The sequence below is a fragment of the Juglans microcarpa x Juglans regia genome, chromosome 1S, assembly GCF_004785595.1.
Source record: "Juglans microcarpa x Juglans regia isolate MS1-56 chromosome 1S, Jm3101_v1.0, whole genome shotgun sequence".
Lineage (NCBI taxonomy): Eukaryota > Viridiplantae > Streptophyta > Magnoliopsida > Fagales > Juglandaceae > Juglans > Juglans microcarpa x Juglans regia.
The window spans coordinates 24,527,289-24,549,248 of NC_054595.1; the positions used below are offsets into that span (position 1 = coordinate 24,527,289).

General features: G+C 34.2%; 3 protein-coding genes across 5 annotated transcripts; all 3 read left to right on the forward strand.

Annotated features, from left to right (window-relative positions):
* The first annotated feature begins 351 nt into the window (after window positions 1-351).
* LOC121247184 (proteasome subunit alpha type-6-like) lies at window positions 352-6,503 on the forward strand. Its single transcript, XM_041145535.1, has 9 exons — window positions 352-588; window positions 1,443-1,537; window positions 1,614-1,695; window positions 2,258-2,354; window positions 3,927-3,985; window positions 4,326-4,408; window positions 5,406-5,501; window positions 6,052-6,111; window positions 6,229-6,503. Exons 1-9 carry the CDS (start codon window positions 513-515, stop codon window positions 6,319-6,321), a joined length of 741 nt encoding a protein of 246 aa, XP_041001469.1. The 5' UTR covers window positions 352-512; the 3' UTR covers window positions 6,322-6,503.
* A 2,161-nt stretch (window positions 6,504-8,664) lies between these two features.
* On the forward strand, window positions 8,665-13,606 carry LOC121247024. 3 transcript variants are annotated; one of them, XM_041145357.1, is made up of 8 exons: window positions 8,665-8,806; window positions 9,443-9,761; window positions 9,953-10,150; window positions 10,394-10,666; window positions 11,114-11,216; window positions 11,415-11,533; window positions 11,832-12,008; window positions 12,428-13,606. In XM_041145357.1, the coding sequence occupies exons 2-8, from the start codon at window positions 9,456-9,458 to the stop codon at window positions 13,247-13,249; spliced, it is 1,998 nt and encodes a 665-aa protein (XP_041001291.1). In that variant the 5' UTR covers window positions 8,665-8,806; window positions 9,443-9,455; the 3' UTR covers window positions 13,250-13,606. The 3 variants fall into 3 exon arrangements, with proteins under 3 accessions (XP_041001291.1, XP_041001292.1, XP_041001290.1); XM_041145358.1 differs by having other exon boundaries at window positions 9,454-9,761; XM_041145356.1 differs by having other exon boundaries at window positions 8,676-8,878.
* A 5,626-nt stretch (window positions 13,607-19,232) lies between these two features.
* LOC121247524 lies at window positions 19,233-20,913 on the forward strand. Its single transcript, XM_041145869.1, has 2 exons — window positions 19,233-19,670; window positions 20,172-20,913. Exon 2 carries the CDS (start codon window positions 20,183-20,185, stop codon window positions 20,666-20,668), a length of 486 nt encoding a protein of 161 aa, XP_041001803.1. The 5' UTR covers window positions 19,233-19,670; window positions 20,172-20,182; the 3' UTR covers window positions 20,669-20,913.
* Window positions 20,914-21,960: the final 1,047 nt, after the last annotated feature.

Sequence of the window (21,960 nt, forward strand, 5' to 3'; positions counted from 1 at the left end):
ATTTATTATATTTTATATAAAAATTATAATAATGAGAAAGGATTACGTTCGATTCGAACCGAGCCCTCGTAATTGTTAACGGATTAGATCCTTGTACCGACTTTTTTGTCCAGTTGTCTGTATGTCTGATGCGTTGAACCAAAAATAGACAAGTCATGTCACATGTGACAGTGGTCGTGTTAATTGCGCCCACGAACTCGGAGTCTCGGAATACGAAGGAGCACGTATAATTTAAATGGGCCAGAAATTAAGGGCTTTTCAACGTTTCGGCTTAATTTCTGGATTTTTGATAGTGAGGCCCGGCCCAGCTCAGTAATAGGAAACGACATCGCTTCCATTGTCTTGGAACGCCACTTGTCGCAACTTTGTTCTTGGGGAGAAAGAAAGCCCGGTTTTACAATTCTTCTGTCTTCATCTTTCCCAATCAGTCTCTCACTCTCTCGGCTGTCCCGTACACAAAAAAAAAACCCCCCAAAACACGAATCAAAGCAAATCCAAACGAGTCCGAAGCAATGAGTCGTGGAAGCGGAGGTGGCTACGATCGTCACATCACGATTTTCTCACCCGAAGGCCGCCTCTTTCAAGTGGGTACGTGCTTTGTAGTAACATCTGTATTTTACCTCCAAATTTATAAACTTCAAATCACACACAACGCATCTTTTGATAATTTCAAACACCCATTTTTTTTTTTTAGGTAAGTGTTCTTTTGGGGGTTGTTACCGATGTAGGACTGGTTGTAGAAATGAGTTGTGATTAATTGCACTATTTGTTCCAGTCAGGTATGCAAAATGACACAGATCCATTTATATTTCAGTTGAACCTTATTTGGTTGCTGGGAAGTTAGAGGAAAATAACGGGAAATTACGATCTTGAGCCTTATTTTAGCTACTCAGATACTGAAAACATACCTCCAGAAATTTTTAAGTTGTGTCCTTTAGTCTCAGTTTGGTATTTAATATCATATATACCCCATTGATAATTCCACTGAGCATGGTTTGTTGATGAAACCTATTCTTTGCTAAATTACGATTTATGCATTTGTTTTTTGTTATCCAATAATTTAAAGCACATTTTCCGTGAGTCATTATTGAACTAAAAAGCCATTTTTAATGGTCTGAGTTAACCTTTTGTTTGGTTAACGGGATATCCAATGAATAGGAAAATAGAAAAAATATAGTTATGTCTAGTTTTGGTTATTCACACCCCCGCCCGATTCTAGCAATAAAAAATAAATCATTGTTCGAGGGGTGAATGCTATTTTCTTCCTTTGTTTCAGTAATCAGTAGTGTCCATTTTGTACATTTTCTTGGCACCTTATGGCGTCTAAGCTCAATTTGTAATAATTTAGAACTGCGAGCCTTCAAATGAGCAAAATAAAAAATTATAATCTGTCGTATTAGGATGTTATATTCTACTGAGTTTGCTTTTGAATGAATGAATAGAGTATGCTTTTAAGGCTGTAAAAGCTTCTGGAATTACCTCGATTGGTGTACGAGGCAAGGACTCAGTTTGTGTGGTGACTCAGAAGAAGGTTCCGGTGAGCAACTGATACTCATTCTACTGAGAATCCGTTTTACCTACAGTTATAATTGATGATGTGAAATTTTATACAGGACAAGCTTTTGGATCAGACGAGTGTCACGCATCTCTTTCCCATCACTAAGTATCTTGGGTTGTTGGCTACTGGCATGACTGGTGAGGCAGCAAGTTTCTATCTAAACCTTTCCAATTTATTTTTATGAAAGCTTGATAAAAGTCAAAACAGCCTGTATGCATCGAAATTGCAATGGAAAGAGTTCGATACGATAACATGTCTGACCATATGTACTTATAAAAAAAAAAAAACGTCTGACTATATGTTCTGTTGTTTTGATTTGTATTTTTTTATAAGCCTGTAGTTATTGAGTACATGTCTCCATTACTCTATGTTAGGCATAAGCAATATATTGGCATCTAGTTAATGTTTTTATTTGAGAATGAGAAAGGATGATGATGTAATGAAATTGAAAGATGTTCCCCTTGTATCGGACCTGCTAATTACGTAGCACAACGTTTCAAAGCAAAAGTTGATGGAACTTTATTTATCCTTGTCATATTAAGAACTATGTAAAGAAGTGGAATTTAATCCTCCCTAGTTTTATCAGTATGAGGTTCACATATGCTTCATTTTCTCTGGTTATAATGTGAATATATGTTTTCTATGAAGTTCTCTTTCCAATGAGTTAAACAGTTACAATTTTTGGATGCCATTTTTCAGCGGATGCGAGAACCTTGGTTCAACAAGCAAGAAACGAAGCAGCTGAGTTTCACTTCAAATATGGATATGAGATGCCTGTGGATGTATTGGCTAAGTGGTATAATCTTCTATTTCCAGTACTCTTTAATTTGTAGCTTGCAGTATGTTTTTAATTAGTCGACTACTCAACTTTATACGTATGGAGTTAGTCATCTCCACAATAAACTATATTCATTGAGTGCAGTAATTCAAATAGAATCTTGTTCGGGTAAACTGGTAACTTATGGGTTTTTAATCGAGGTTTCGAGGACAATACACCCATAATACCCCCACAACATCTGCTAGGAGTTTTCTATTAGTATTAGTTACTGCAAGGGCTCCTTTGGACATAAGGCTATGTTTGGGAAGTGAGATGAGTTGAGAACATCTCATCTCATTTCAAAACTTCTCATAATTTCCTTCCCAAACATCACTCAAACACAAAACATTTTTTAATTTCAAATCTTCAACTTTTTCATCTAATCATTAGAACTTTCTCAAACTTCCAAATAAAACATAAAAAACAATACAACTTTTTCAAATTTCAAAACAAAAATAATAGTAAAAAACTATATTCAAACAATTTTTTAAATTTCTAATATTTTTATTGAGCTTTTTCTCTCTCATTTCCCAAAACTCAATAAAACATCTTAATTCAAACTATTTCACTACTTTTTTTTATTGGCATCGGGTGCCCAAGAACAGCGTCCCAACTAATTCCAGGGGTACAAACCATTTCACTACTATTCACAAAATTCTCTTCTCATCTCACTTCCCAAACATGCCCTAAGAATATTTCAGAATTTTGTGAATAATAGTGAAATGGTTTGAGTTAAGATATTTTATTGGATTTTTGAAAATGGGAGAGAGAAAGTTGAATAAAAAATTATATAGTTAAAAATTTGTTTGAATATAATTTTTGTTTTGAAATTTGAAAAAAGTTGTATTTTTTTTGTGTTTTGTTTGGAAGTTTGGGAAAGTTACTTTCTAGTAAGAAGACAAAAAGCATATATTCATTATCATGGAGTAATGGAGGAATCAATTCTCAGCACAAAACATGAACTAATGCCATTGATTTATGAAGCGAGTATTCTCACAGGTGGAATACCTGAAGAAGAGAACATTTTTTACCAAATAAAAACAGCCATAAATCTCCAGAAATATGTCGAAAGTCTAAGCCATTACAAGAATCACTGACCAAGGTATTCAGACTAGATGACAGCATTGCGTCGCTCATCAAGAAAATTTAGGAAAGAAGAACAAAATCTCGCCTAAACATATCATCTTGTTTTTTGGGAATCTAACTTTCCCAAATTTAGGAAGTTTGGTAAAGTTGTATTGGGTTTTGTGTTTGGATACTGATTAGATGAAAAAGTTGAATACTTGAAATTGAAAAGTGTTTTGTGTTTGAGTGATGTTTGGGAATGAGATTATGAGAAGTTTTGAGAATATCTGAAAATATCTCATTACCCAAACAAGGCCTTATTTTTCTTCAGATTCTCAAGCATATGTAATCCTGTGTTCTTCATGTCGTTCCCCTCTCTTCATGAATATTTGCATATGTTTATAGCACTGAAATCAGAAGATTGTATGTAATTCTAGGTAAGTTCAAAATGATTTTAACTAATGTTTCGAGTTTTTTGTATGTTAGGATTGCTGACAAATCACAAGTCTACACGCAACATGCTTATATGAGACCACTCGGAGTTGGTTTGTATCTGGCTTTTCTGTGACTGTAAAAATTTTTACCCCTTTGATGTTATTGTCAGGAAAATGATTTGTGTAGGCCCAGGGCGTGCAAGTCTTGTATAGTCCATTTTGAAAAAGTGGGACCCATTTGAAAAAAAATCCAATTTTTTTATGGTGAGTTCCACTTATGTTCAAAGGGACTGCATGATACTTGCACGCCCTAGGCTTGTATCTAGCATTATTTTGTGTTAATTAAACTTAATATAATACCTTTTCTTTTATGGATTTGTTTTATATTTGTCAGCTTTATTACTGATTTTTCTTCCCCCCTCGTGTGATTTCCATTTTTTGCTTTTGGCAGTCGCTATGGTTTTGGGTATTGATGATGAATATGGCCCTCGACTCTACAAATGTGACCCAGCAGGCCATTTCTTTGGTCACAAGGTATTAGCAAGTCTTCACCCCCACCCTTCGCGGGTTGTTTGTTTTCCAACACTTCTTCACCTATAGGGCCCCAATTGGTAGAAAAAAACCCGCAACCCCTTAGGGTTATCCTGCACTTGGAAGAAGAAGTAGAAAAATGAATAAATATAGTGATAATTTGATTCTTCGTCGCCGTAGTAATTAGGATAGGAGAGAAAATAGAATTTGTTTCTTCGTCTTTACAAAAAAAGAAATAAAAAAAAATAGGAGTAATTAATTGTGACACGCTCACTAAAACTAAAAAAAATCCTTTTGTAGCGAATCATTTATTAAGAAATACAACATTCTTTTTGAGGGCTGATTCAAACAGTCATAACTAACTACCGCATCTCCTCCCTGATGTGTTAATGCAATTATAGACTCTTTCTTTTTTATAAGTAAATTATCTTTACTCCTCTTTCTTATAATGCTTGAACTGTCTAACCTGACTAATATGTTATTGTATGTATCTGGAAAAAATAAAATGAAGGATCAAAAGTGTATGTAGTTTATGGCTTCACGGTCAGCAACTTTTTTACCATCACTCTTCATTTTATTGGTATTCAGTTGAGTTATACAAGATAATGGTAAAGGCCTTCTTTTGTTGCTTGTGATGCTTATCCAAGGAATGATCATAAAATGATTGTTAGTGTTCAATCAGCTGAACATGTATTAGATTTTGTAATCGCAGATGCGATCTATATATTAAATGCAGCATATAACTTACTAAAAATTATAAAAGAAAAAATGGATGCAGTCTGTTAGTTGCTGTTATTTAAACGCACTCAGAAAAGATTGAGCAGTATTGAGCTTGTGATGTTCACTTGTACAGTAATGGGATTGCTATATGTATTTCTATAGTGCTTTCTCATAGACATTGTTATTAGTAGCTTTATTGGAGCATTAATCAATATTACTAGTTCATTAGTATTAGATTGATTTTTAACCCTATGAGTTCTTCATGATATGCTATGATTAGGCCACAAGTGCTGGATTGAAAGAGCAGGAGGCAATTAATTTCTTGGAGAAGAAGATGAGGAATGATCCTGCATTTACGTACGAGGAGACTGTTCAGGTGAAATTACATGTTTTTTTTTTAATTGTTGAAAAAAAAATAGGACATATTATATGATTTTGAAAAATTCCATATGTGCTTTCCGTTCGTTATCTTATTTTTGTATTCAAATTGGGTAGAAGAAATGGTTTCTTTCGGGGACACCATTTCCTTTGAATGGTCACTCGTTTGTTTAGGTCAGTAATGATATGAATTATTGCTCTGTGCAATTTCAAATTGATTGGGAATTTCTTATATTTCCTTTCACAAATTGATTGGGAAATTCTTACATTTCCTTCATGTGAAACTCTCCTACACGGCATTGAATTTTTCACATTCTTAGTTGTATTAGGTGCCATATAAGATACACGTCTCATTTCTTTGTGTTATGTTTTGCTTATTATCTTAATGACATGAAAATAATAGAAAAAATGTTGTTATTTCTTAAATTAGACATTTTTCATGGGCTCTCAAAGCAAATTTCTTCCTTTTGGCAAACACAGACATGTTAATGTGTCTAATGGTAGATTCTTATTCTAGATCTAATGTCTCCAATTGCTTCCATTTATAGACTGCAATTTCAGCCTTGCAATCAGTTCTACAAGAGGATTTCAAAGCTAATGAGATTGAGGTATGAATATCCCTTCCATGTTATCCCCCCCACGGGAGTTAGATGGGGAGTTCTCGAGTTTCTGATGATGATGACAACAATGATTTTGATTAAGCTTTTTAAATTTCCTATGAATAGGTTGGAGTGGTGAGGCAGGAGAATCTGGTCTTCAGAGTATTATCCATGGAGGAGATCGATGAGCACTTGACTGCCATAAGTGAGCGTGACTGAGAATGAGCAACATCTGAAACCATCTGGAGGAATAGCTAGATTCTGCTTGGATGTTGGATGCTTTTTAGTTTTCTTTTTTTGTTATCGTGAATCATGAAACGTGTTATCGAGGATTTTTCCATGAGCTTACTGCTATTTGGAAATGCTTTCATAATCAAAGATTCAAAAAGCCCTTCAAATTCTTTCTCAGGATAGTTTGGAATGGAACGATTGGTACGTTTAATTATCGGGTCTTAGTTCAATGCTGACAACAGATAATGGCAGTGATACGAGAGAGATTGACATCTGATACCCGTTTGATTAAGTTATTCATCTTATTGGGGTTTCAACAGCAGTCTCCTACGGAAATTTGATACATATTTTTTACATATTTTGGATATACTTTTTTATAAAAGGTTTGCATAGAAGTTGCATACTCAATTTGTACGTGACATAAGTCTGTTTAACTATTAAATAGCTCATTAGCTTAAAGTTAAACCTAAACATGTAATGTTAAGGTTAGATTTGGATGTTGAAATGAGTTGAATTGTAAATAGTAATATTTTATAGATTTAATTAAGATGAGTTTAACTTTTTGGGGGGATGCTTCCAGTCAGGAAATTTACTTTTACACCGTCCAATTAGCAGCTGTCACACAGAAGTCTCAAAAAAATCCTATTTATACCTGCATACAGGTGATGAAAATTATCTCTCCCTCTCCCTTCCCACCCACGTCCCTGCTAGTACCTTATCTCCCATCTCTCTCTCTCGCATAGTCGTATTTATCACATATCCTGCTTAGCTCTGTTTCGAAGCTATGTACATTCCAGTCCACCCATCTTCTTCTTCTTCCGAGTTACAAATACATAAGCTTAACCGAGATAGTTTGCAAAGAACAGAGAGCAAGAGATGATGGGTTTTCTTTTTCTTATTCTTGATTCCTTATCGTATCCACAAGAATAGCAAAGCATGAGCCCTCGAAAGCGTCTTTGTGACAGTTGAGATGAAAACCCAAAAGCGAAATCATTAGAAGAACAAAACCCACTTGCCATTGTGCCATCAAAGGAACAAATCACCTCATCCCCATTTGCCACTGCTTCACTCTCTCTCTCTCTCTCTCTCAATACAATTCACCCCACACCGTTCTCTCTCCAACCCAAGATTTACTCCTTATTTTCTTACCAGCCAACCAGGCTCAAGGAGTGTATACTCCTTATTTTGTCAATACAATTCTAAAACTCAAATTTTGATTTTTTTTTTCCCTTTCCCTATTGTTTTCTCGGCAGCCAAACAAAACGATTTTTTTCGTTAAAAAAAAAAATGTAGAAAAAAAGAGAAGAAGCAATACAAACATATAAAGTACACATTGGCTTACCGAGATCCGGGTTGGTCAAAATTCTGTAATTCTAAAAAAAATGTCCCGGAAGAGAACAAAAAACGAAATTTGTTCCTGTGTGGACATTTGACAGGAGACAGTTGGGGCCCAGACCTCCATAATCGTGGAAGATAACAGTTTGTTTGGAGGGGGTGAGGACTCGCTTAAAGAATTCGTGGGAGAGAGGGAGGGAGAAGGAAGGGAAGGAAGGGGAAAGAAGAATACGCGGGTGGGTGTTGATGCGTCTTACCTACACCTCCTACGTGGTGAATTGCTATTGGCTGGTGTAAAAACAAATGAGTCAGACCGGCTTGAGTTTTTCCCAACTTTTTGAATTAAACTATACGAAATAAATTGTGATGAATTTAAATTTTTTTAAAAAGTTAAAAAAATTAAATCTCATCAATAATTAATTTAAAATAAATTAAATTTAATTCAACAACTAAACACAACCTTAAAAATTATCACGCACTGCATAAGTTACACCCTAGCATTGCACACTTAAAAGTAAAGAGTTAAGCGTTGGTAGATGTGCCAAATTCCTTTCCATCAATTGGCAAAATTTTGTTTTTACTGAGAGATTATATATAATTCCTGAATAGAGTTGCATTTTTTTATTTATTTATGAATAAAGAAGTCCACGCAATATATTTCACGATATATTTTATAAGAATACATATTTTAAAATAAAAATATTTTATAAAATGATATTATTTTTATAAAATATTTTATTAAATTATTTTTTATTTTAAAATATAATTATGTAATGTGTTATAAAAAATGATCTATATTTATCATTTTTCTTTCTGGATAGACCTCTCACCGGCGGAGAGACCAAACCACAGCCACAACTTGCACCGATCACCATCTGGAACCAATTTAGTTACGACACCGCGTCCTTGTCCGACAACCACGTGGCAAAACCAAACAAATTAAAATTTAAGGAGTCGGGAGTTTGCGCCCTTGCTCCATCCGATATTAAATAAACAAAAAGAGGAAAAAGAAGCCCCTATCCTGAAGTGTCTCTTCAACACTTATATCGACAGACTAGTAGAGACTAGAGATAGATGCTTTCGTACAGCTCGTTTTGATGTCTTACTAGAGACTAAATATATACTTCAACGTCTTCTGGTTCGTCTTCTTATTTCTCTCCCCGATTTTAGGGTTTACGTATATATATTGGTTGTGTTCGGCCAGGTTCATGTATGTAAAATTTTTCAGGCTTCTACGGAGTTTTGTATCGGTTCTCATTAAGTTTGTTTCGTATTTTATTTTTAGGCTGTGGTTTTTGTTTTGGAATTCAAGGTTAATGTTCGTCTCGTTTGAGTTCGAATCAATTTGTGTTTGCTTCTGTTTTGTTTGGTTGATGAGAAAATGGTGGAAACGATAAGGGCACCATTGAAATGTGCGCTGATTCGACTAATTTGTATTTTTTTCTTCAAAAGTAAAGCTATATTGAGTTTTAACTTTTAGGTACACCGTTTCAATTTTTCTTTTCTTCCCGAGTTTTCTCGCAAACCAATCAGAGAATTAGGTTCGGTGGAACTGCACTTTTTGTTTCCTTTGGACGGAACTACTGAATTGACTGACAATACACAATTTAGAAATTTGGGTTGCTAGTCATTGAACATTGAATCGAAACTGAAGGGTTTATATGAAATTCCCATTTGATTTTATTTAGTAAAAGTTTGACTACAATTTGTGAACATTTTATTTGATAGTAAGTTGATTATCTTGTTTAATATAGCTTTATTTTATTTGGCTTAGGAATCGTTTAGTAATGGCCACTGCAACTATGGCCACAGTAGCCGGTGCAGCAGCTCTTTTGTACTATTCATTGAACCGTAAGTTACCGTCGAATAGGTCTCATGGAGATGATGAAGATGAGGAAAATGGTAGTGATGCTATTAATGACGCTCCTTTGGGCATTGACCGTGTTTCGCATAGGCTAATTCAAGCTCCTGGTACATGGTTAGAGACGATTTCGACTTTGTCGGAGACCCTTCGGTTCACATACTCTGAAACTCTTGGGAAGTGGCCCATTGGGGATTTGGCATTCGGGATCAGTTTTCTTCTTAAGAGGCAGGTAAGATGCTCTCATTGCTTAATTTTCTGAAAACTGGATATAGTCACAAAATTATTGCGTGATATTCTTGTGCATAATTGAAGGAATAGCTCATCATCATCATTATATTGGGTTATAAGATCACGAAATGAGTTCATGCGTGGCAGGATTTTTTATCAGGCAAAGCTCTGACAGTTTCATTGTTCTTGCAGGGAAACTTACATGTTGGCAGTGTGTTTGGTGGTGAAGACAGTTTACTGCTCAAGGGACCAGATATAACTGCTGAACTTAGATACCTTTTGAACTTGTTGACACTATGTTGGCATTTTTCAAAAAAGCCATTTCCTTTGTTTTTAGAGGAGACTGGCTATTCCAAAGAGAGTGTTCTCCTCCATGAACCCAAAGCAGGAGTAAGTCATGTTTGAAACTTGAATTCTGCTATATTTTTAAATGTTAAGTGTTTTTCTCTCCTTTGGTTTTTCTTTTTTATTGGTCGGATTGGGGGGCAGATTAACCAGAATAATTGGTGAATCTTACCAGATCAGTTTACCTGACAGTAGTTTATTTCGTAAAGTTTTGAAGCATGATTTTTGTTGTTACATGTTGTGCACTGAATTTTTCTTCCTTTCTATTTATTTTTATTTGTTCTGCAGATCTTAAAGCCAGCTTTCACAATTCTAGTTGACCACAGAATGGGATGTTTTCTCCTATTGATTCGCGGGACACATAGTATTAAGGATACTCTGACGGCTGTAACAGGGGCTGTTGTACCATTCCACCACAGTGTTGTTCATGAGAGAGGCGTTAGCAATTTGGTTTTAGGTTATGCACATTGTGGGATGGTTGCGGCTGCTAGATGGATTGCGAAACTTGCTAGTCCTTGTCTAATTAAAGCACTCGGTGAATATACTGGTTATAAAATTAAGGTAAAGCCAGGAATATAATTGTTCTTGCCTCTGTTCATCTTTTAAATCATTTAGTGGGCATTTATAGGTAAACTAAAGTAGCATAGTTTGTTTATTGGTTTCTCAATAGTCTTGCATTCTTCTCCGTATCTATAAAATAAGCTAATGTTTCTGTGCAATGCCGTAACTTCCTGAATGAAAAAAGCTGATGTTCCAGCCAAAACTTTCTAGCACCAAATACTGCCGTTCAATTATAGTTTTTTTTTTCCCTCTTATCTGCACCAGCTGATAGCTATAACAGCTTAGTATTTATGCTCCTATTTTTGGAAAATTTTGAGTGGCCCTCTTGGAACCTGCAATGAACTCTGCAGTATTTGATTGAAAAATTATACAGTTTCTTTATTTGGTGGCTTGTGCCGGTACTGATTGTGTTTGTTAAGATCTTTAATATGCTTTTGGTTCTGCCAGATCGTAGGACACTCTTTAGGTGGAGGCACTGCAGCACTTCTAACATACATACTCCGAGAGCAGAAAGAATTCTCGTCAACCACCTGTGTTACTTTTGCTCCAGGTTTGTGTCTGTTATGCATCATAGTCTGGTATTTTTTTAACTTCAACGAACTTCAGGTTCTGATCTTGCTTTATATCCAGCTGATAAGAATGTTTTCTGTCTCATTGTTTTTGTTTTTATATTTGTAAGTTAGATTTGCTAAGTTTACACGCTGTTTTATTACATAGCTAGAGCACTGACCACATATATCACATGCAGCTGCTTGTATGACATGGGAATTGGCAGAATCTGGCAATGATTTTATTACTTCTGTTATAAATGGAGCTGACTTGGTACCTACATTCTCAGCTGCTGCATTTGATGACTTGCGTGCTGAGGTTCTCTATCTTGAGCTTTGTCATTACTTCAAATACTTGTCTTGTCTTTAAAAAGGATTAAGTTTGACGATTTGTTGATCTCTTGTTTTTTGTTTTATCTATTCACTTCAAATGGTTATGATGGTTGTATGAACTCTAGCTAGTCTCATCCATGTTCGTACAGATTGCACCAGCACTAATATGCTTTGCTCTGATGTCATTTATGGAAACACTAGACACGCTTTTGTCTCTTCTCCATTATTCTTAAGTAAATGGTCTATTTCATGTATATATTCCAAAAAAATATTTCCTCTTACAGGTGACAGCGTCGGCTTGGATAAATGATCTGAGGAATCAGATTGGGCGGACAAGAATTCTCAGTACTGTCTACCGTTCTGCTTCAGCTCTGGGTTCTCGTCTTCCATCTGTTGCCAGTGCTAGAGCAAAAGTTGCTGGGGCAGGGGCAATTTTGCGCCCAGTTTCCAATGGTACACAGGTAACTCCTTTCTATTAGACAAAATTGATTTCCCCATGCACTTAATTATGACATTGCGTCTATTCTGAAAACCAGTGCATAATAGAAATTTGCTAGTGTATGTCCTTTTTCATCAAGTAGCCATTAGTTGATCTCTTTTCCTAGTTCCTGGCTTATCTAAAGTTTCGGCCTTTGTAATGCAATACAGCTGTACGGTAAGCAGCAGGATCTGGTTTCTCAAGTGACATGATTATAAGTTGACTGAATCAGTTCTTAATACTAAAAAAAAAGAGAAAAACTTATCAAAAAAAGTTCTTCATATTAATTGGCGGTTAATCTCTCTGTTGATAAAGAAGTTGAGAGCGCCCAAGTTTACTTGATTCGTTTATTAATTTAAATTATTCCATTTAGCCATTTGATTGCATTTCTGACGTCTACAGGTTGTGATGAAGAGAGCTCAGAGCATGGCTCAGGCAGCATGGACCCGTCCTGCCCTTAGCTTTTCTTCTTGGTCGTGCATGGGTCCCCGTCGTCGGGCCACTGTTACTCATACTAACTCAAATGAGGAGGGGAGTTCTCCTGAATCTTCTGCTACCAATATAGAAGCTTCTGAGCATTTCCTTTTGCCCCCTGAAAAAACCACAACCACAACTGCTTTTGAATGTCCTGTATCTTCTTCTATAGGAATGGAATGGACAGCAGAAAGTGAACTTTCTTATTCTGATGAAATAGACCCCGATGCTTATGGGGATGCTGATCTCAGCGATGGTGAAGATGTCATTGGCCATAACAGTCATGAAGACTGCATAACTGAAGTTGAGCTATGGCAACAACTTGAGCATGAGCTTTATGATAGGCCAAAAGGTCGGGAGGCTGACGTGGCAAAGGAAATACTAGAAGAAGCAGCAGCAGCCATTGCAGAGGTAGGTGAGGACCAGCCAGAGAGCTCTACGCGAGAAATAATAGAAGTACACAGATTTTTCCCTCCAGGGAGGATCATGCATATTGTTACCCTTCACTCTGATGGGGCCGCATGTGAAAGTGACGGTGGCCCTACCGCCAGTAGCTCAGACAATGGCAAGGTAGAAGAGACTAGAGTTGGAATTTTCCTCACTCCAAGATCGCTGTATAGTAAATTGAGGTTGTCACAAACCATGATTAATGATCATTTCATGCCTGTCTATAGAAGGCAGATTGAAAGATTAATAAAAGAATTTGAAAAGGAAGAAGGCGTTGACCATAAGACTGGAGAAGTTTTATAGGGAAAGAGATTATTTCAACAGATGAAATAAGAACACCACCAAAAGGAACCCAAGTTGTTTACCTTATTGATTTTGAAGCCAAGCTAACTAGAAGTCGCCAGAACTTAATGTAAAGCCCCAAGTGGTAAACCAAGGAACAAGATTGATCGAACTCTTTTATGCTGCTCCGAAAATGATCCTTGTACGGAATGTCATCTCAGTTATGTGTACAGTAACTGTAATTGAAGTCCACTGTAAATTTAGTTTTGAGGTTACAAATGTATCTTGTTCTCAATCGATTGTTTTGATACAACGGTTCTGTCTTTGTTCATTCCTCTCCATAGAAAATTTAACTAATGCAATTCGTGTTGATGATTGCATGAACGTGTTCAATTTTGATCATTGACACGAAGTTGGGAAACAGTGAAGAAAAAAAAAATTTGAGAATGTTGAGAAAGACAAACGAGAGAAAACCAAGAAATGGGGTAATTTTCTCTTAAAAAAATAATGACCGATCTAGCTTCCATTTAGATAGTGAGATGATATGAGATGAAATGAGACGAGATGGTTTTAGATAAAATTTAAAAGTTGAATAAAATATTATTAGAATATTATTTTTTAATATTATTATTGTTTTAAAATTTGAAAAAGTTGAATTATTTATTATATTTTATATAGAAATTTAAAAAAATTATAATAATAAAATGAATTGAAATAGTTTCTCGATCTTGCTATTTCATGATCCTAACTTTGAACGACCTCAGGATGCTTGTGCTACTAAATGAAGACAATGATCTGTCTTTAATTTATTGGAAGATTGTCTGAAAGCAGTCTATTCGCAAGCCCACTTGCCATGGATAGGTATTTGAAGTGATCTAACCTATTATTCATGATTTGGAATTTGTAATTATTTTTCTTAGATACGTAGCATAAGGCACCAATTCAGTCAGACCCAATATCTAAAGTGTGTCACAAAACAAAGCTAGAATACACATCAGCAGTCATCAAGATTAGAATTAAGAATATTCCTGCAAAATAAATGGACTCTGATATCTTCCCTAGTAATCTCTTGCTAACGTGGCTTCATGGGAATCTCATTGCTAATGTGGTTTTAAAAGCATAATTAATTGGTCTAATTACGATAATAAATCTATGGGATCCTCTTTTCCTACCCTTATCTCAATTACAGAATCATGGTTTTTTTTTTCTCAAAAGAAAGATGTTTCAGGCTGCCATGACAGCAACAATCCAAATCCGCCTACATCAGTTTACTTGCATTAATTGAAGTTTTTCTTTCATTTTACTCCTCTCTAATATCTTTTGCCCAAAACCATGGCTACTTAAGATTCATTCACGAATCTGAATGCACAAGCAATTAATTCTCTGGGAAAAAGGCATTAATTATTTTCTCTGCAGCCAAACATCGTCTCAATTAGCATCACAAATATTATACTGTTTGATTAATTAGCAGTATAATAATCCTGATAAAAGTGGTCCAACTTGCAGCCAATTTGTTTTGAGCGTCACTATAGTACTACCACTTGACCAACTAATTAATTATGACAATATAATATTGATTTGGACTAGCGCTGACTATTAGTTTTAGTTATTATCTAATGGTTTTGGCTCGGTTGGTTGTACAAAATTAAATTATTTCATCTCATCTTATATAATCATTTTAATTTTTTTAAATTTTTATATAAAATATAATAAACAATTCTAATTTTTATAAATTTTAAAATAAAAATAATATTATAATAATATTTTATTTACATTTCAATAAAATATTTCATCTCATTTCATATAAACTGCGTAACAAAATTAGGTATGAGTAAATATCAAATTAAATAAAGAAAAAGAGCTACTATTTGTGATAATGATAGTTACCAACATTAATGCATGTTAACGCAATATTTTTTTAAAAGATATTTTTTCCTTTTCTTTCTTTCTTTCTTTTTTTTATTTTAATTCATTTGATTGATTGATTGGCATTAAATTAATAACCACTGAATAATGGAATATCGAGGGAAATATATACACAAACACAAGTGCATCTTGATCTTATCCTTTTGTATGGTATAAAGATAGATTAATGGAGAATATATACATTGGACATGATGAGGATCAATGGTCAATGCATGAAACGTTAAAAAAATAATAATTAAATTAAATTAAATTAAAAAAAAAACGAAGAGAAAATTAGACACTCTTTGGACCAGCTTCTATTTCCAGTTTTAGACAGGTACCATTCTATTTTCTATATCATATTCACCTGCACCCTCCAATCACTTTATTTTTCAATTTTTCCCCTTTCAATCTACCAACTCAATTATTGAAAGACAAGAAAAGCCGAGAAGTGAAGATAAAAACAAATTAAAGAAGATATCCACGGATATCATGAACAAGAAATCCCTTTGATACACTTGAAAATTTAACACATACCAAATCATTGAAAAAACAAATACTATTTTAGGTCCACTTGGCTAATTATTTTCAATATGACAATATGAATTGTGAAGTACACGTCAGACGGATCAAAATGCCATGTCAAATTTAATTTCCAATCAGTCACCATCTCACGGCCTCCCAAACTTTATATATATATATATATATATATATATATATATATATATATGGGCCCCACCACCGAGCAGATAGGAAAGCAGATTATCTTAAGCTAATTAAGATTGCGTTTGAATATTGAGCTGAGTTAAATTTTTTATGAATAACAGTGAGTTAAGATGGTAAAGTGAGAGTAGAGTCCACTTAAAATGAGTTTAAAGCTCTGTTTAGTTATTGAACTTAGCTGAGTTCAATCTAATTTTAAGCTGAGTTTAACATTACAGTTAACTCTCAAATTATTAAATTCATCCAAACTCAAAACCTGCTTACACGTTAGACCATAATTTTTTTCAACTTAAAACATTTTTATACGTAAGACCTACAACATTTTTCAATTTTTCATAAAAAGTACTAAACTCATCTAACATCCAAACACACTTTAAATTCAGTTTAGATCAGTTTTACCTACATGGGATTTGCAATCTTAAAAAACATCTTTATACGTAGGACTTACAACCTTTTTCAATTTCTCATAAAAGTACTAAACTCATTTTAACATCCAAACACACTTTAAACTCAATTTATATGGGTCCCACATAACTCATATCACTACTCAACTTACTACTATTCATAAAAAACTCAACTCAGTTAAATTCAACTCAATATCTAAATGTAACTTAAATGTGTTTAAATGTTAAGATGAATTTAGATATATTTATGAGAAGTTAAAAAATATTATGAGTTCCATGTGTAAAGAAGTGTTGAATTGAAAAAGGTTGTGAGTTCCACGTGTAAAAGGATTTTAAGTTGAGATGAGTTTAGTAATTTAAAAATTGAGTGTTTAGATGTTAGATTTAACTTAAAATTGAACTGAACTAAGATGAGTTTAATAACCAAATGTAGCCTTGGCGTTTCCACCTATACAACAAATAAAAAAATAAGAAGGAAATTAAAGTGCCACACTTCACATAGGGAGATGGGGAAACTTTTTTGCAAGTCATGTACTGTTCCCTATCATTAAAACTAATTAATTACTAATGCACTCATAAACTTGGATCATTTTATAAGGTCCTTTAGAATTAAGAATTCTCACAAATTGACAATGAGAATGATTAATAATGTCCCATGCACATGCAATATGCATGCTCGTGTTCTGTCAGCTTCTTTTGCTAAAAAAAATATTAATGCCATAATGTTCAAACTTATACACTAGAAGACAACTTTTGCTGCAAGCTCGAAGTTTATACTTTTTGACTCCATATATATATATATATATATATATATATATATAATTTAATGCACCAAACATATTATATATGCATGTTTCGCATGCATGAGCGAGACTTTTGGATGCGAAGGTCGTGTGTACAGATTTGCAGAGTTAATCATTTGAAGAACATATATCTATAGATGAAGACATGGAGCTTGTGTTTCTATTTTTTAATTAAAAAATCTATTTGTAAGTCTTTTATTGATATACTTAACACATGGTTGAAATGAGAGTTTTACATGCTAGCTAGTTACCATAAAAACCTACTAATATTATGCTTTTTTATTTTTAAAAAAAATGTAATATATCTTAAACAAACAGTGTATTTACGTACCGACTTGTATGTAAAATAATTCATGTTGTTATGTATGGAAAAAGAGATGCATGGGCTAGTGGCTTAGTTGCAGGTCCCAGCTTTCACAATCGATATGTGCAATAATTTCAGTCCCTGATCTCTTTTATTTATTTATTTAGCTTTAGGCAATTCTATGTCCATTTCTTTTGTGCGTGTATATATAATATTATGGCATATTATGTATTGGATTAAAATTTAGTTTGGGTATTGAGAATATTTTAGATATTTTTAAAATATTTTACTATTATTTATTATTATTTATTATTTATTTTTCATTACTATTTATTATTATTTAATATTTTATCATTACTATTCTTAAAATACTTAAGAATACGTAGCACAACGTAAGACTGGTCGGTCTCTAATGTTTCGTCGTCAAATCGAGTGGTCGAGGCATAGCCAAGGAGGGATATGAATATTCTCAGCTTGGAAATAATAATAATAATTATAATTATGAGTAATGATATATATATAATATATTTTTATAATATATTTTATAATAATATTATATTATAAAAATATTTTTATAAAATAATAATATTTTTTATAAAATATTTTATAAAAGTATCTCTCATTTAAAATATAATTATATAAAATATTATAACTATAAATTATCTCCTTATAATTATAATGGAGAGGAGATATTATTGGTTGACAGCAGAGATCAGGAGTTACGTAGAATGCACTGCTTTCCATAATCAAGCTGAAGCTTTCGTTCACTTGAGTCCAAGTTTTTAACTTTTTCTCGAGCAATGGTGAATGGGATGCAGTCTGTATGAATATTTATTGACAAAAACTTCCGACCGCTCCGTATACTATTCCTCAAATAACAGGTTGTCAATCCCTTGCAAAATATCATCTTCCCCTCTCCCTCTCGCACTGCTGCCCACTCTCAAAATTTTTGTTTATTTATTTATTAATAAAATGAGATGATATAAAAATTAAAAATTATTAAAATTTATGTTTTAATATTATCTTTATATTAAGATTTTAAAAAATTAAATTATTTATTTTATTTTATATAGAAATTTAAAAAATTTATAATGATGAAATAAAATGAATTGAAAAATTTTGTGAAAATAAATGAGATTAACTCTCTCGTTGACGACAGAGCCGCTCTCCGAGAACCAACGCGACGTATGAGAAGCATCTGCGGTGACCCCCCTTCCCGTCAGTTTTTATTTTTGGAATTCCTCTAATTAGTATATGCTTGATTTGAAAAGAGGTAATGTTATTGTTTATAAATGCATGAATTTAAATCTGAACTGTTTTTTATTTTTGTATCAAAGGTTCATAATTTTGATATTCCGGATTTCAGATATTTCAGAGAACTAAATAATGCAAAAGCCGAAATGCGCCGCCCTTAACATATGAGAAAATTTTGGACGTCCAAAAAATAAAGATTTGGATGTTTTAAGTAATAATATGGAAAGATGGTTGAAACAGCGAAAAAAGTGTGACCATTATTAACATTAATTAGGAGATTGCAACCAAAATTCACACTACGCTGAACAAGATTTAACTCCAATTAGGAGAGAATCTGACTTGTTGGGATCTTGTTTCTAAGCTGTACCTCGCACGCTTTGAGTCTACACGTGGCGAGTAAAGATTGCTCAATAAATCACCTATAAAACGAGAAAGAAAAAACCTCCCAAACAGCACATATTGGCCTAAGAATAGACCCCTCCAAATCGTCATATGATGATGCTTAGCTGGCAATCCAACGATCGACGGCCAGTAATCACTGACAGCAATTGTTGCTGATGTGGATTATACCGCATTCCTCTCCTTTAAAGCTTCAATCATTGGGTTTTCTCTCTCTCTCTCTCTGGAACTCTGTCTCTCTCCCTTGAAAGCCTCCACCATTTTCTTCATTCGTTCATAATTTAGCTTCGAGTAGAGGATTTTGTGGAGGAGAAAGAGAAAGAAATCTCTTTGTTTGTTCTAATAAGATTTGGGTTCCTTTTGAAGTTATCAAAACACAGAGAAAAAAGTGAACAAGTAACAAAGGAGAGAAATTTTTGGGTTTCTTTGCGTTGCTTAGGAAGATCATTGGAGAAGAACATACAGGGCCAGAGTCCTTTTGGGCTTGTTTGGATTGTCACGTTTCTTTTTGAAATGGTTTTCATGAGTGAGATTTTATTGGCAGACGAAGATAAGCTTGAAGAAGGAGAGTGGGAGACAGAGAGATAATATACATCCAGTGCCAGATTGGCACAAGAAGAATTGGGATTCAATTCTTTCTGCTTCTGCTGGTAATGTTTTTTTTTTTTTCAAAGTTCTTTTCTGTATTTGCCGTTGAATATTGGGTTTTTCTCTTTGAATTTGATGAATAAGGACTCGTTGTTATATTCGTATAGATCATAATCCAAAGCCGACTCTCTTTATATTCTTCTCGTGGGTGTGTTCCAGAAAATAAAAGATTCTGTTAGATTTCATTCCCGATTACATGTTTTCAATTTCATAATACATGGTGGCTGTGTTTTTAGAGTATTTGGTTTCTCTGATGAATCATTAATGTACAAGTGAGGAAGAAATCATTATAGGAAACGATATTAAAGCATAATCAAGTTGTCGGCTTTGTGAAAACCATGCAAACATGAAAAAGAAATTTCTCTTCCCCTGCAGCAGAACAAACAGAAAAAGGAAATCATTTTTTTTTTCTTGGCTAATAGTTGTTTCGTATTTGGAAGCGGTGAAAATGTGTATATTCATATGTACTTGGAGCTTGAAGTCTGATTTTTCTTCATTTTCAGCGTTATTGGCAATGTCTGCAACAACAATCAACGACCCAATGGTAATATCAGCCCCGGAAACACAACCACCCGCAGTAGCTACCAAACTCATCACCCAAATCGAAGTAGAATTCGCCATATGCGACTGCTGCGGGCTTACCGAGGAGTGCACGCCGGCGTACATAGCGCGCATCCGGGAACGTTACCAGGGAAAATGGATATGCGGTCTATGCTCCGAGGCCATAAAAGACGAGATCATGAGGTCCGAAAGGCTAATTAGCACTGAAGAAGCAATCACGAATCACTTCAACTTCTGTAAAACATTCAAGTCCTCGGCGCCGCCCCCGAATCCCACCGTGCATTTGATAGCTGCCATGAGACAGATTCTTAGGCGCAGTTTGGATTCTCCAAGGGGAATGAGGTCTGCGCCAACTAGTCCGGTGAAAGGTGACCGGAATATTCATGGTCCGGGGTTTCCCAGGTCTGGCAGTTGTATTCCTAGTCTTTCCGGTTCGTGAAGGTTTGGGATGGGAAGGGAACAATATAGAGACATACATGGGGGAGTATACGTACGTTTCTTCTTTGTGCAAAATGAACACCCAAAAAAGGAATAAAGGTTGAAATGATTAATGTAGTTGTGATCTGGTTATGATCAGGTATATATGAAACTTTTTTCTCTGTTGCTAAAAACTTTACTTTGTTTTCTCTGAATCCAAACACTTGTCTAGCTACTAGCTAGTGGCATATTGTTCTGATTGGAAAACTGCAAATGCTAAACACTTCATCTCACAGGTTACATATGCCTTAAATTGTGGTTTGAAAATTTTGCCAGATAGGTTGTGACTGGTTCAAGCACTTGAGTTTTGTTTATACTCTCTCTAAAATGTAACTAAGCTGGTGAAGATTGCATTATTAAAGTTCAGATGGAGAGAGTTGTGGAATATGCATGCCTGATAATTAGGCTGTTCTGTTTTAAGCATGAGCATATCACACAGTTTTAGGATGGTATCTGTAGTACTACGCTATAAATTATGACTCTATGCCATTAAATTATACATGTAAGTTGCAAATTTTTTATGAGATCCAGCAGATATAGTAGCATGTCATGGCTGCATTACAGTTGTATAAACGATTCCGCTGCTAAATACGAGAAATTGATTGAGCTGTCCGACAATGTACTTTATAGCCTATTTTGGGGAAGATTATTCAAACCTTCCTCACAATTGTGCAGATCATGAGATATCGACCACAGGCCGAATTTGTAAAAATCTTCAGGTTTAGAGTTAAAAGACTAAAAAAAATGTGATTTGGGTTTATTTTGGTGGCTTACACGTGGCATGGCGCAATTTATTAGAATCTGGCTGTTCAACTCTCTACAAGCGAAGTGATGACTGATGAATAGAGATATTGTTCAATTGCTTAACTGGATTGAATATTAGTGAAATATATAGGTAGATACTACGATATTTAATATTGCTTGTATATGGTTTTATTTTTTATTTTTTTGCATAGAATGAACTTCACATGTTGTATGTATCTCTCTTTACATTAATCAATCCAATTCAATTAAGAAATAAAAAAGTATTTCAATTGTCAAAGAAATTACCTTAAGCAATAGTTGCCTGATTGGTGACCATAAATGGTAAGAAGCAATTGCTTAAATGCTGACCATAAATGGTACGGGCGGCAAAGAAAGAGTGAATGAAGGTGTATTCACAGTTAGATTGTTACCATTTAAGCATCAAATTTTTATATAAAATATAATAAATAATTTAATTTTTTAAAATATCAAAATAATAATAATTTTTAA